Genomic DNA, 15651 nt, shown 5'->3' with positions numbered 1-15651 from the left:
TACTTTATTTTTAATTCTAAAAATAAGCAAAATGTAAAGGATACACTTTAATTCTGTAATAGAGGGATTGTCTTTGCAGCACACTGGAAGATAAAATTTGTCCAGGGATATTTAATTCAGAATAAGTTGTTTTTCTGAGCACTCTTTGCACTCAGGACTTTCCAGCAGTAGCAAGGACACCTTTTCATTTTCACACACTCAACTCAGGCAGCCTCAACTCTGTACAAAGCAATTACTGTAACATCTACAGCCACAGGACCAAATCCAAACTGTTCCACCTGGCACTTTTACTGAAGAAAAGAGGCAATAAAATAAAATTAATCAAGGTCTCTGCTTCAGATTTCGGAACAGGGATTGAGTTTTTGGGATCTTTTTCTGGTAAATGTACAGTAAGAAACAAATTAAACTTCAGAATCTTAGTGCTGCTGCTTGCCAAGAGCATGTTCCTTTACCCCCAAGGAACTCTGAAAAAGGGGGAGAGGTAACCCCAGAGATCTCTGGTTTACAAGACAGAACATTTCCTCTCCCCTGTGACCTGAGCCATGAGTAAATAGTGTCCTAGGGAGTTTCTTACACTCTGTTAAATAACTTCTGCCTCTGGTGCAATGCCCAGGGGAGCGTGCAGATATACTGTAATCCACAAAAACTTTCATGAGCTACCTGCAAACTTTCTACCTTATTTACTCACAGCAGGTTAGTCCTGGTGAGCAGAATTGCTCCAGATGGGAGGGAAAGCAGATGGGTGCTTGTGTGCCAGGGAAATAATCCTGAGATACTTTGTGCCAAATTGTTCTTTTAATTGGGAGGACTGAAACTTCTGTCACCTTTTACCTTGTATCAACTTTGCTGGAAGCGTCTAGCTGGTGGGATCCATCCCAAAACTCCAGCGCATCCATCAGCGACAGAGTTAATAATTTTTACACTGAGAGAAAAAAAAAAAAAAAAAAAATCCCACTTCCCCTCACCTTCTTTGCATGCAGGTAAAGAAGGCAGGACACCTGAATTTGCTTCTGGCCCAAACCTTCTGCTCCTACAGCACTGGCAGGGGCAGGGAGGCATTGTGCCTTTGAGGAAAGCTTTTTCTGGCCACATTACAGACAAATTATCCCACCACAGCAGTGAGGCTGGAAAAGGTGATAGCAGCTCTCAACCCCCCACCGACCTGCTGTCCCTTTCCCCCCACGTATTGAACCTTCAAGGCATTGCAAGGTCTCCTGGTGCCCAGGCTCTTCTCCGCTCCCTTCTTCTCCTGCTCCGGCAGCGTCCAGTCCCCCACCCTCCCTCCTCGCCCGGAACAAAAGCAAGGCACCGGATTCAGCTGCTTCACGAGGAAAGCCCAGATCACACACATTTCCATAGAGAGAGATAGATATGATTATATTTCTCTTTGCTGTTTAGGACAAGAAATGAAGTGCTGCCTCTTTAATTGGCAAAAGCATGCAGTAAGAGCATACCTTTAATTTAGTGTTGGGATAGCTCACTTGCACCCTGGCTGTTGTCTTATTGGAGAGGGCAGCCTGCCTCAGATCCTCTAGCACTGAAATAATATCATCCAGCACGCATTTCTTATCCTGATTTCTCAACACACACAGATGGGAAAAAGTATAATTATAGCCTTTGTAGTTCACCTTCATTTCCAGCACGGCTCGGTGGATCTGCAGGATCACATCAGCCTGATGCAAAATATTGCCTCCGGGTTTGGAGAGGAGAATCACCCTGCCATACCTCCCCGGGGTGTGCAAGTCCGAATACAGCTGGCTTTTGGATTGATCGAGGGAGAAAAGGCTGCTGGCTAAGCTCCTCTCGATCTTGGCCAGGCTGTGGCTGGGGGCTACCAGGCTCTCCAGGTCAGTGTCAGGCTGGAAGCGGTTGAGCAGGCTGAAGCCGAAGATGATGGTCAGGACTGCGGGCACAGTGAGGAAAAACACCGGATGCCTGCTCACGAATAAGCCCAGCTTGTAGAAAAACGACTGGAGCCCTCTGTGTATCACCTGCCGCAGCATCCTCCACCAGATCCAGCCTGCAGATGCTCCTGGCCGTCTTAGAAAGCACATGTGACATGTGTAGCTCCTTACCCCTTCCTGCCAGTTTCCCTTTCTCTCTCCCTCTCTCTCTACTACTCCTTTAAAAGACTGCAGCAAGTTGCAGCAAGACAGCCAAATATTGATCAATGGGGTGTGTGTGTGCGTGCGGGTGTGTGTGTGTGTGTGCCGGAGATGGAAAGGACCGGGCAGGGGAGGGAGGAGGGGGGGGGGGGGTCCTTGCCTTTTTTTCCCTCTTTCTCTCCTTTCTTTTTTTTTTTTTTTTTCCCCTCTCTCCTCCCTCCCCCCAAGCCAGGCAGCATCGCCGCCCCCCTTCCCGTCCCTCCCTCCCGCCCGGTGCCCCCCTTTCCCCGGCGGGGCTCGGGAGCGCTGCCGGCTCCGCAGTGCCCGCTCAGCCCCGCTCAGCCCCGCTCAGCCCCGCTCAGCCCCGCTCAGCCCCGCTCAGCCCCGCTGCCCCGGGAGCTGCGGCCAGCGCTGCCGCTTCCCCCTCCGCCCCTCCGCACACACACACGCGGAATTCGCCGGGGCCGGAGGATGATGCTGCATTTTAACGTCCCCCGACCCCTCCGTGCCCCTCCCTCGCTCCCCTCCCCATCCCCGCTGGTTGCCGGAGGAGGGAGAGCTCGGCCCGGAGACTTGGCGATCCGCTTTCCCACAGCAGCAGCAGCAGCAGCAGCGGCAGCATCCCCACGCTCCGCTCTCGTCCCGCGGTCCCACGGCTGCAGCATCCCCGCGCCGCACTCCGCTCTCCATCCCCCGGTCCCGCTGCTGCTGCATCTCCCATCCCGCTGTCCCAGCGCATCCCCCGCCGCGCTCCGCTCCCCTCCCGCTGTCCCACCGCACCCCCCGCACCCGGCTCTGCCCCAGCACAAATCTCCCCTTTCCCCCGTTTGCTGCCCGGGGTAGCCCAGAGGGAGCTGTCCCCGTGCTCCTGTGAGAGGAGGGTGACCCTGGGAAATGCTGGACACAAGGGGAGGAAGGGGAGAAGAGCTGCTCCTTTCTTCTGCCCCACACCTTGGCACATCTCCCTCGGCCAGCTGCTCTCTCAGCAGTGACCCAAGAGAGGTAGGACACAGCTCCTGACACCCTCCAGCTGAAAAAGAGGTTTTCCGAGCAAAGACACCAGCAGACCATTACATAAGAGGAGGAAAATTCTGCAGCTCCTTCGGACCAAAGGAGAGCAGCAGAGAAATGCATGTGCAGCAGGCGAGCTGCCCACCAACTCTCCAGACACAAAGCTCTGCTCCTCTGGGAGCCGAAGCCAGGGCTGCCCGGGACAGCAGGTCCAGCCCCAGCAGAGCTGACAACCCTTGCAGGAAAGGCAGGAGGACAGGAAGGCTGGCTTTGCAGGAGCTTTGGACTTAACTTGTAATTCTAAAACACAGAAGCATAATTAAAAAGCAAAACCCGCAAAATGCAGCTCTCTGGTTGGTGTCTCCCCTTTCACAAAATTGCTGGTTTGTTTTAGTGAGTTTTGTCAAGCAGGAATTATTTATTTTGAGATGGGACCAAGGACACTGCAAAGTCTGAGAGAAAAAGGCTCTTCCATAATAAACCCCTACAGAAACAAGAAACAAAAATATTAGTTAGCAGCCTCTGTCTGTGTCTGTACTAGACAAACAGCATGCTGCACCCAACTTGAAGTAGTTATCAGTGATTTAGAGACAAAACAACATATTCAACAATCCCTTTCATGCTGACACCCCTTCTACACATGCTTCTACAGTTACTAGCAGCTGGACTTGATGACTTTTGAGGTCTTTTCCAACTTAATCATCCTATGACTCTATGACTGTGTGGATGTACAGGGCTGGTGGAGAAGGAGCCAAACTGAGCTGGCTTTGGAGGGCTTGTGTCAGGCTGCAGAGGCACTGATTCAGACTGGGAGCCTGAAGCCTTTCACAAGTGTGGAAACAACTGCATTGGTAAAGCTGGCTTAATGTTTAAGTATTTGATGGGTGCTGCAAGCACATCATGGCTTTGAAATTCAGGATGTTTTAATTTAGTGGCCTAGATATACTTGGTATACAAATGCAGGTTGGAGTTCTCACAGGCAACAAGGAGAGGTCTAAGGTGGGAAGTTCTGCAAAAAAGACCCTGTCAGCCATCCATCTGTACATCTTAAGGTACTGCCTTCCTCAATAACCCCAGGAAATGCTACGCTCCATTGGTACATATTACAGCTCTTTGTCTATTTTATGATGTACTTATGCCAATGGTTGAGTGCTCCCAGAGAATAAAGTCTAAATGCAAAGACTTTATTGAGCCTTTGTACTTACACACAGAAGTGAGACCTTGAGTGGGAAGCCAGAGCCTGATTCCTGATTTCTACATTTTCAGGCTTGTAACAGCCCTTGACAAATTATTGTAACCACGTCTAAGCTGTGGGTGGCAGAGATACCTGAGTGCTGTGGGACACCTGAGCCTTTGGATCCTTGGCACTTACTGCTGCTGTGACTGAGGTGGTGCTGGGAGCTGGTCTGGCAGGGAGAAGCCTGGAATCACTTCTCTTGGTTGCTGTGGCCCTGCACAGTGGGTCCTTCACAGAGCTGAGGAGCTCAGGAGCTTGGCCAGATCATAAAATGGCAGAATGGTTTGTGTTCTAAAGAACCTTAAAGAAATCCAATTCCACCCCCTTGCCATGGGCAGGGACACTTCCTCTAGACCAGGTTCCTCAAAGTCCTGTCCAACCTGGCCTTGAACACTTCCAGAAACGGGGATCCACAACATCTCTGAGCAGCTCATCACCCTCACAGTAAAGAATTCCTCCCTAATATCTAATCTAAATCTACACTTTTTAAAACTTAAAACCACTCCCCATTGACCTGTTAGGTTGCACACAGTAATTGAGATGATTCATTGCAGCCAGTGACCCCAGGAACAGTTCAGGAACACAGCACAGATTGACTGGACCACCCTGGGACAGGCATGTCCCTCTAGTGCCTGAATAAGATATGGCAAAGGATGGTTTTGTTCTGCAGCTTCTGGAGGTCTTGGAGCACGCCAGGACAGCACCAGCACAAGAAGTGCCAGGATGCTGCAGAGGAGCATTCCAATATGGCATGGCTGAAACACCAGACAGAGAGGGTAAAGAAATCTGTGCAAGGTGTGACCAATACCTACTGCTTCATTCCTGAGCAGGAGGATAAAGAATAGTGCCAAAAGGCACTGCCAGCTGCTCTTGCCTGTCCCTGGGAGTACACAGCAGCAACGTGTAATCCGGCATTAGTGCCGGTAAAACTGGCTTAATTTTAAGATATTTGAATGGGTGCTGCAAGCACATTGTGCCTTTCAAATTTAGGCTGGTTTTGTGTAGTGGCCCAGATACTGCTGGTCTGAAGGTGCCTGCAAGTGTTACCCTGCAGGTAACGTGGATGATAAAGTGAGCATTGCATTATATTGGTCATCCCAAATGGCAAAATCCATGGAGGATCTAAAGAGTCAGCTTGGAGTACGTCTCAGAAGCAAGCAGGGCATCAGCACCTTTTCTGAGAACTGTGCTGGGATATGCTGATATTTATATCCTCCCTGGTGTCATCCAATGAATCCTCTTTAAAGTGGAATAACAGACATGTCAGGGATGTTAGCTGGGGGAGCTGAGTGATGGTTCACAGAGTCTGGAGCTCAGAGAAATGGCAAACCACAGAGAGAAACTAAAAACACTCCAAAATATTTGAGACGATTCAGCTTGGAAAATGTGAAGATTGGTCTGAGGAAAATAATTGAAGTTGCATATTCCCAGAAAGGAGACAACTTTGGAAAAAAATGATTCAGCACAAAGCAAATAATGGGATTACAGCACAAGGCAAAGTAGACATGGTTTTGGAAAAGGCTTTGGAAAAGAGCAGAAACTCAAAGCAAACCAAATTTACTTGCAGGATAACCTAAAGCAAGGAGGACTGGAACAGTCCCTCTGATTCTCTGATGAGGCTGCACTGGTGCACTGTGTTCAGCTCAAAGAGCTACTGAAACACAATTTAGTTTAAATAAAAATTATCAACAGGCTGGAGGGGTTGGCATAGGTGCTGATTACTACTGAAAAAAAGGTATTTTGGTGTAATTTTGGTAATTGGGTGTCCAGTAGCCAGATTGCCATATGGAGATTAAAAAAAAGTAAAGGCACAAAGAGTCCTATTGACATAGTGATTGTGAGTTGTTATGTTTTAATAGCTGGGTGGATATAGTGAAAATTAATGGTATAAAACGACATTAAATAGTGAAAAAATAATGCAGAGGGATAATTCAGGCTGTGTACATCAGAGCAAGTAAAACAAACTTCAGACCAGCTAGCAGTTCATGTTCATACACTCTTGTGATTTTCTACCTCAAACTGGGAAAAAAAAACTCTAATGTGCTATAGAGTTTAGCTTTAGAAATGCAAATCACAAGAAAAAATCCCTTAGGAATCCTTGTTTCAATTGTGAACTTCATTGAACAGCAGGGTCAGCACTGCACAGTGAGAGCAGGGATGGGCAGGGGGAGACAGAGGAGGTTTTTTTATCCTACTGGGGAATGAGAGCAGTGGAGAAAGGATGCAAGAACTGGGGTACCCTTGACCCCCTTGAAAAGTCTGGACAGCCAGGCTGGCAGAAAAGGCACAGCAGGGTGTAGTGGTAATGGGAAAAGAGTAAAAGCTTAAGAGCCTTTGAATATTTGGTATGGGAGAAAACAATATTGGATTATGTACTGATATATTTTCAAGTATTCAACTTTATTGTGAAAAATTTTATTCCCCCAGTTGGATTTTATTTCTTTAAATAGCTAGAGTTGTTGGGGAAGTTACTAAAATACTGCTCACATTAGTAAAGAATACCAAGCCAGGGTTTTCAATGGGTTAATATTTGTTGGATAAACTTGGCCAATTCTTTCACATATGAAAGCAGATTTTGAAAAATATTGGGCATAAACACAGTGCTTTATTCTACATGGAGAGGATTGTTTTGTCTCTCCTAAAACAAGTTTAGTTTTGAAATTAAAAACTTGTCAATCCAGCTTTTGGGACCATGTTTTAAGTAATTTTTCCCCCTGATTAATTCTGAAAACTTATTAAACTTGAGGATTTTTGACCAAAATTTAGAAGCTTTCCTGGAAATTTATTAGACTGACATAGACAGGTTTCTTTCCTGTTTAGGTTTTTTTTCAGTTGCAAATGCATCCTTGCCATTTGCTAGGCTTTTACAGGTAATTCACACTGTAACCTGATAAAAGCTACCAGAAAAGAACTGCAAGATCTGTAACAACTAAGAGCATCATAAAATGCATAGTCTTAATGTTATTATATTTCTTGAGAGGACTGAAAAATTAAAATGCTGCAAGAACACAGCTTGCAAAGATAGCTGGGAGCAGCAGGCAGTTAAGTAATATGTTCTGTGTGGGTGGAGAGGTTAAGTTGTGGTTTTGTTTTCTTTTGTTAGAGAGAAAATATTGATTCATCTGGAGAAAATGGAAATGACTGAGGAAGCTGCCTCATATGAGTGAAAAATCAAACAAATGTGTTCCCACATGTGTTCCTTATCACTTCTGCAACAATTAAACCCCATTTTTTCAGCTCTTGCTGCTGCGCTTCCTACTATCATAAAAGGCAAACAATGAATATTCATTTCTTCTATCACCATATGAGTTGATTCTCATGTCTCTGCCTATTTGGAAAAGTACTTTGAAAACAAAGGTGTCTGCTGCCACCCATCCCTAGATGGAGATCTGTGGCACTGTCAATTATACCTGCTCCCCATGTCCTCTGTGAGGGCTTTACACAGACACCAAACCTGTGCTGTGTTTTCCAACTGGCTGGGGACAGCACTGTGCTGTATTTTTAATGTTGTGGTTCCAGAGGAAGGCAGAAATCCTCTCCTAAGCACAGGAATCCCAGTAGAGGGTATTAATTCTTGGTCTGACAACATCTTGGATGCTTGCCTTGTGCTACTTCACCTCCTTCTGGAGGATGGAGGGCAGTGCTGTCCTTTAGCCCAGATCAGAGGGTGGTGCTGCACAGCAGAGTTATTTTCTGTTTGCAGTGGTGGGCTCAGCAAAGGCAATGCCACAGATCTTGTAGAAGAGACCACCTTCCTAAAACATCCTCCTAAGAGGTTTCTTGCTGCTCCTTTATTGCTGCTGCCTCTGTTAATTCTGTCCCCTCATTCTGCTGCCTGGAGGTGGCCTGGGGTGGCCTTTGCTGTGAGTCCTGTGAGGGCACAGATGAGGGTGGTGAGAGGAGCTGCTGCAGAAACTGATAAGGAGGAGCAAAGAGCAGCCAGATCCAGGACTTTGCTCCTTTAGGCTGACACGAAATCAAGAGACATGCAATAACTCTCCCAGGATATTGTTGGTTGTTAAACATCATGAGGGCATGGTGGCTTCAATATGAGGTAAAAAGGAATATGAAAACTAATTAATTTATTACCCAGGAAAGGAAGCTGAAGATAGAGTGCTTTATTACTCCTAAAAGCTGCATTGCTTTAAGATATTTATAACAGGGAGCCAGAGAACTTGTTTCATGAATAGCAAACCTACATGGTCATGAGCCCATGCAAAATGTATCAGCACAGCTTCTTTCTTTCTGTCTTTTATGGAGTAATGCAAAATTTGGAAAAAAAACCAGATCAACAAATCCATACTGAAACCAAAAATACAAAACCAAACCAAAACTAATAAAGAACAAACAAATAAACAATCTTAAAGCAACAATAACAAACAACAAAATCCTGGGAACACAAACAGGAAAAAACCAATCAAAAAACCAAACCAAACCCGGTGTGACTGTGGTTGCAGGAGCATGAAGCATTTGAAAGCTGCCTGCAGGGAATATGGTCTTGTTCCTGCCTTTGCCACATTGTTTTCCCATGGAGTGGTACTGAAAAGCTCTGATCCATCAGGGCTGTAAATGTTCTGGCAGCCTGGGACACATTTTTGTGGCCCACTGAGTGTTCCCAGTCCCAGCTGGGATGGGTGAGCTGTGGGTGTGACTCTCCTGGTAAACCAAGCAGTGCCAGGGTCCAGTTTCCAGCTCTGGGTCCAGCTGGCACAGCCTGTCAGTGTCTGTAGCCATGAAAATCCCTGTCTCTGGGGCAGGATAGCTGCATCCAAACCAACCATTTGGAATGGTCCCTGGCTGGTGCTGCATCCTGAGCCCCTCTCAGGAATGCATTGGGAAAGTGCTGGTTGCTTCAGGCCAGGATAATTCCAGCACCACTCTAAAACCGAAGAATATAGATGATTGCATTCCTGTGCTGGAGAATGTTCCCTGGCAGTGTTTAATCTACTGACAGAAGTAATTATAGGATGGGATTTGCCTAATCAAATGTAGATGCCAGCATCTGGGACAGTTGTTTGGGTCTGCCCCAGACAGTGACAATGACAAGAAACACTTGGCCATAATTTGTCTCATCACATGAGATCCACTTGTCACTAAGTGAATGTCTGACCACAGGCACGAGGATTGCTTCATAAAAGCTGAATTAGATTACACTGACTGCAAGAGGAGCCCACAATGACCAGGTCACTGCATTGTGAACAGCACAAACCAGTACAGACAGCACAGTGTAATAATATTCCAAAAGCAGGTATTGAGGACAGTGCTAGGAGCAAAGTGGAGCAAGAATCTGTGACAGAACAGCCATTCAGTCTTGAACTCATAAACAATCCCTGAACGACCTTTTCCTATATTTTATTAAGCTTCTATCCTCTTATGCTCCCTCAGCTTGTATCTCTGGCTGCTTTCACAAGATGTGACTAAATCTGTGTGTATCTGAATATATGGGGACCTGATTCTGTTTGCAGGTCCCTTGGCAGCAATGTCAGAGCAATGGTAGCAATTTGCATTTATACACTTCCTTCCACCTGATAGCCTCAAAGTGCTTTACAAATACTGATTGGTTATATTTCACATTACTCCTGTGGGATGGCTATAAAATAGAAAAATAGAAAAGCGGATTATGAATGACTGGAACTAAGACATAGGCAAAGAGAAAAGAAAAACAGAGTGTTAGAAAAAGGAAAGGCTGTTATTTCTTCATAAAACCAGGAACTCGGTGATTTTGTCTCCACTTACACCAGCTGGAAATTCAATTTTCATGCCCTAAATTCCTGGCAAAGCAAGAATTTAATTCAGGTCATATTTTGTCCCTAATGAAAACTCTGGATGCTCTTAACTCTTGACACAGCACATGCACTACAGAGAGTAAAGGTGATTCCCGTGTGTGGTATCAGGTTTTTGTCACACTGGACTAATTTAATGAATTTAAAAGCAAGAAAGGCTGAGTGAATGATACAGATTTCCCTATCAGTTGAGGCTGTAGATTTATATAGGCTGAGTGATCCAAGGGGATGTGATCCAGTTTATCAGACTCAGTGTCAAGCTCCTCCCAAAAGAAGAACTGAAATTCCTGACATGGTCAATGGAGATAGCCAGGGTGCTCTGGAGGCCTCCAAGGAGATCTCTTGCCTGCCTAAATTCAATCACCTAAATTAGATAAAGTGGATCTATACAAGGGTTTCAAGTCACCTGTCATCACTACTTTCCTGGGAACTTGGGTGCTTACTGTAGGATGCCCTGAGAGGAGCCAAAAACCACAACTGCTTGGCTAGAGACAGCCCAGGAAAACTGGATCCCTCCAAGGAAAAGATATGTAAGAACAATCAGAGAACCATTAAGATTGGAAAAAAGCACTAAGACAATTGAATCCAATTGAAACCAGCCTTCCAGAAACATGGGATAGCTCCAGACCTAGGAACAGTTTGTGCAGAACCGTGCTAAGAGCATCTTCTCTCCATCACAGTTTCCCATTTTGACAAACCCTCTTGCAGATTTTGCATTATTCTCTTCTTAATCTCCTATCATTTGCCTTATTAATATGATGTGGAGCCAATTTTTTAATCAAAATGTTGTGCAGCAAAAAGTCAAACACCAGACTGAACTCTAAATAGATTATAGCTTTGTTATTCCCTTATTAGCCACCCTTGGAAAATCATCAAAAATTTAAATTGCATTTGTTCTATGAGACTTTTATTTTTGTAAAATTTTGGTGACTAGTATTAATTAATTACATTCCCTCTTAATTATTTAGTCTTCATTAATTTTGCCTTTGCCCTCCCCCCATCCCCCCAAATCAGTTCAGTTATTGATGCTGCTTTCTCAGGAGATATAATTTATTGTTTATTTTTGACATATATTATTGACATATATTATTGACATGGCTTCTCACCCTTTGCAGCATCCCCTGGATTCTGGTTTTTTTTGGAAAACATTCCTCCAGAAACCCTTGGGCACGGAAACTCTTCAGCCTGTATGTAAATTTTCCTGTGTTTTACAGAGCCTCTCTTTTTTTGTGATTGTGCTCAGTAACTGTGTCAGGGGTGCCATTTCAGACAGCTCTGATGGGAGGAATGGGAGGAATACAGAGGAAAAGAGAGAGGCAGAACTGCAGAATGAAAAAGCCCCAGTCCCAAATGAACCTATTAATTTTGAAATGTCAGAATTAGTACAGAAGAGGAAGATCAACAGGCAATTCTGACCTGACACAAACCTCACCTATTCATTGAAAGTTTGACACTGTCACTACAGCCTCCCTCATTACACAAATGAACCCCCTCTGCTTTTCCCCCTCCTTCTCCATTTGCCTTTAGTGGTTCTCTAAAACTGTCTCCTTCAAGCAATTTCTTTTGCCTTTGATGGATCCTAACCCCCACCAAAGACCTCAGGTGTGTGATGGTTTAGCTCATTCCACGAGGGAATGGACATTGTGGTACATCACATTAATTAACATTTTCTTAGACTGGGTCCTCTTGACTCTTCATCAAGGTACTATAAATATTTGATAACATTTTTGCTTCTATTTTCACCAAGAGGGTGAGGTGTGATCAAATCAGATGGCTCAAAAAGTGATGCCAGAAACAGAGGAATACAAATTAAAGCAGAACAAAAGTAGAAGAGGTTCTGAGAAACACTTTGATGAATTTAAATTGTATTCTCAGATAACAAATTGAAAATATATTGGAATTTTTGTCTGATGTCTGTGAACTCCTAGACATCAGGTAAGGTCCCATAAGATAGGATAAAGCAAATAAAGTGGAGGTTTTTAAAAAGAAAGAGGAGGAATAGTAAGCCAAAGGCTACTGACCAGTCAATCAGAGGTAATGAAACAACAACTATCTGAAAACTCACAGAAGGAAATGAGAAGAATTGTGGTTTTGTAAAGGAAAAAGTGTCTGTTGCTTCTACAGCAGGTTTCAAGACAGTAAAAGGCAGTTGCTAAATATTAGACTGTAGGATATCAGCTAATATTGTTTAATGTTATTTTATCACAAATAAACTGGAGAAAGATGGTCATGCTAATTCTAAAGTGAGATGGGTGCAAAACTGTTTTGAAAATGACTGCCTGAAAGTAATTATCATGTATGGGTTCATTTCCCAAATGGATGTACTATGGCAGACTTGTCAAGACTTTCTTTGGTCTACTATCACAAATAGTTTGAATTATGATGATAATCAAATAGGGAAAATGAGTTTTCACATCATCACAACCTGAGCCTGTTTCAAAAAACCAGGGTATTTCCCAAATTAGTCCAACATCACATGGAATGTGTCTCTTAAGTCTTGACACCTAATCCTGCTGCTTACACCTTAAGGCCTGATGTGGTTTAACATCAGTGATGCTGGAAGTTATAAGGAGAAGAGCCAGAAGCAGACTTTATTTGGGCAAGTGCAATCCAGAGTTGAAATTTTAATTCCAAGTGTCAATTAACTCAATTAAGTCAAGGATAAGTTGCTGTTTGAAAGATCCTGTCTCAATTCTGCATTATAGTGAACTCTAAACTTTGATTTCTCTTTTTTGGAGAAAAAAGGTCACCTCTGCTTCATTTGTTGAAGGACCATTTCCATTGCTTATACATGAGATACCATAAGGAGACAAGATAAGTCAGGGTTATATTTATATAGATATAATGTGGCTGTCATCTTCTGCTCCCATCCCAAAGGGGGCATAAATCATCCCAGCCTCTGCACTTTCCCCAGGCTGTAGAGAGCTCTGTCACTGCAGTCCTTTCTATCTCCCTTGCAAATTCATATCTGCATGACAGCACCTTTCAGGAACCAGTGCCCCTTCTCTCGTGTCGTTTATCCGAGAAACAGCCTCAAAATATAACAAATGGACTTCACTATAAGCAGGTTCCACTGCATGGCATGAGATGTCATACCTCAACAAAACATGGATTGATGCCTCAGTCAATAATTTCCCTCTGATGTTCTTTGCTGAGTTTAATTATTGGGTTTGACTTCAAGATTTTGTTATCATCAGCATGAAAATGATTGCCTGAGCAACTTGTTGCAGCAGAAACCTCATCATTTGCTATCAATGGCTTTTAATTAAATTGCAATAAAGATAAACAAAAATTTTCACAAGCAAATTTACCTCTGATAAAATATTTCGGTTTCCATCTCCCACAAAGTTGAGTTGCCCTGCTGAATTGGTTATGAAAACCATGAAGAACCTCTTTCATCTTTGCTGAGCTGATTTCAGTGACACACTCTCCCATGGGGAGGGATTATGGAGTAGAATTTCAGTAAACTAATTGCTCAGAGCTCTGCTATAAGTCAACCTGATTGCCCTGTCTTTTTTGTGAATGGCTGTGTCTTGCCAAAAGGAGATTAATTAATTTGTCTTTGAGGAATGCCATGCCAAGATCATGAAGCACTTTGCATATTAGGACCAATTTATTGAACATGATGTGATACTCTGAGAACCACAGAATCATCACAGAACCATTGAATGGTTTAGATTGAAGCAACCTTAGAGATCACCCAGTTTGACCTTCCTGCCATGGGCAGGGACACCTTCCACTACCCCAGGCTGCTTCAAGGCCAGTTCAGCCTGGCCTTGATGAGGCATCTCCATCTTCTCTGGGCAGCCTGTGCCAGTGCCTCACCACCAATATCACACTCCTTCCCCTTCCCAAGTGTTTATGAGATTTGTCCCCTAATCCAAAACCATCTTCCCTCTGCAAACTTCTCAGTTCTTCATGTTTTACCTACTTCCCGTCCTCTTGGGACAGCACTGGTCCTCTGAGGATACTCCTTGCAGAATGTGTGTACAAAGGCAAAGAATAAAGGGGATATGATGGTCTTTTTCAAATATATGGAAAGCAGATGTAAAAGAAGAAAGAATTAGTGTGTTTTGCATGACCTTGAGATGACATGAAATAAACTTCAGCAAGTAGGTTTTTGAATATTGCACCAAGACCTTCTAACACAGACAACAGGCAAATGTTGGCACCAGGTTCCTGGAGAAGGGGCCCCAATTCCATCATCAGAAGGTTTTAGGAGTTTGCTATGACTTTCCTAATATTCCTTGTCTTGAACTGTGGATGCAAAACTCAACAGCTTTGGCGCAGATCATATTTCTCCAACCTTACCCTCCTCAGTGATGAAAAATGTGCAAACATGGATGGTGGGGGTTTTTTTCCTAAAGCACAGAGAGAAAGGAAAAATACATTTATACTTTTAATACATACATATATCTGTTCTTATGTTCACCTTCAGTGGTCAGCAGAAACTGGGACACATTTTCCAAATATTGGATGTTTTTTATCTGCATGCATTTACATAACAAAATATACAGAATAACACAGAATACTCTTATTTGGGTTCACTGTTGTTTCCTGTCTGTTTTGCTGAAAAAAGTGTGAATGACAAATTTCTTATTTTCTAAAGATGTAATTAACTTCCCCTCCCCCTGCATAGTAGGTGCCAAATGATTTTCACATGGTTCCAGAAATTTAATTAAAGCACAGAAACCAAGGGTTTTAAAAATAATTTTTATTAGTTAAATAAAATTATCTTAAATGTCCTAGATGCTTAAGCATAGTTGGAGAGCTTTTAATAGCATGATTTGCATCTGTGATGAAGCTAAACTATATTATGTACAAATAAATTGGACAGATAGTTTCAGAACTCCATAAGATTTTATCACAGCATCACCATAGCAAATGTCCTCCTTCCAGACAGAAATACAGAATTTTCCCACCTTTTTGATTCCTAAATTCCAACTTCCTACTACTTGCTCAGTGCTTTTCACAGTTTAAATGATTCCACATTTTTATAACTTTGGTAAGAACCCTAAACTTCTTGAAATTACTTTAAATTATTTATATAAATGGAAGTAATATCTCAGTCCTAGCTTATTCTAAGTCGATTAAGAGAGATGTCAGAATTTAAAATTAAATATTAAGGACAGTTAATATTGAAATAAAAACATAATTGAAAATCCCATCATTTCATCTGATATAATTAACTTTCATCATTTTATCACCTATTCATTTTTCCTCTGATTTCAGTTTGCAGAGTCTATTTTGTATTGCAATATTGGAATAAGATGCAATAGGAAGCAATGAAATTCATTTATGGGATGGGCTACAGCTCACATAACTTTGGCTGTTAAAAATCTGTACCTAGTCTTATCAGTTTAGGTAGGTCCCTTAATAATCATCAAAAAGACATCTTCACCAGGGGGTTCATTTTAAGACTTGTAAGTCTTTAGAGATGGAGATGAAACAGCCTTTGGACATGACTGTCTGCCTCCAGGTGCTATCGATGGCTCCTTGATGGTTTGTTTAGACC

The 15651-nt window shown here is 43.3% G+C and overlaps 1 protein-coding gene across 3 annotated transcripts in view; it reads right to left on the bottom strand.

Annotated features, from left to right (window-relative positions):
* Window positions 1–2245, bottom strand: part of PTCHD4 (patched domain containing 4) — an 83669-nt gene extending 81424 nt beyond the window's left edge. Inside the window, exon 1 of one of the 3 annotated variants that reach the window (XM_033056352.1) lies at window positions 1455–2245. In XM_033056352.1, coding sequence (XP_032912243.1) covers window positions 1455–2054 — 600 coding nt within the window. In that variant the 5' untranslated portion in view covers window positions 2055–2245. Of the gene's footprint in view, window positions 1–1162; window positions 1253–1454 lie in introns of those variants that run through there. The other 2 variants (XM_033056353.1, XM_033056354.1) reach the window with 2 other exon arrangements.
* Between the last annotated feature and the right edge of the window lie 13406 nt (window positions 2246–15651).

Source organism: Catharus ustulatus, chromosome 3 (assembly GCF_009819885.2).
Source record: "Catharus ustulatus isolate bCatUst1 chromosome 3, bCatUst1.pri.v2, whole genome shotgun sequence".
Lineage (NCBI taxonomy): Eukaryota > Metazoa > Chordata > Aves > Passeriformes > Turdidae > Catharus > Catharus ustulatus.
Note: the sequence above shows the minus strand (reverse complement) of the source record. Positions and strands in the feature narration are given on the sequence as shown.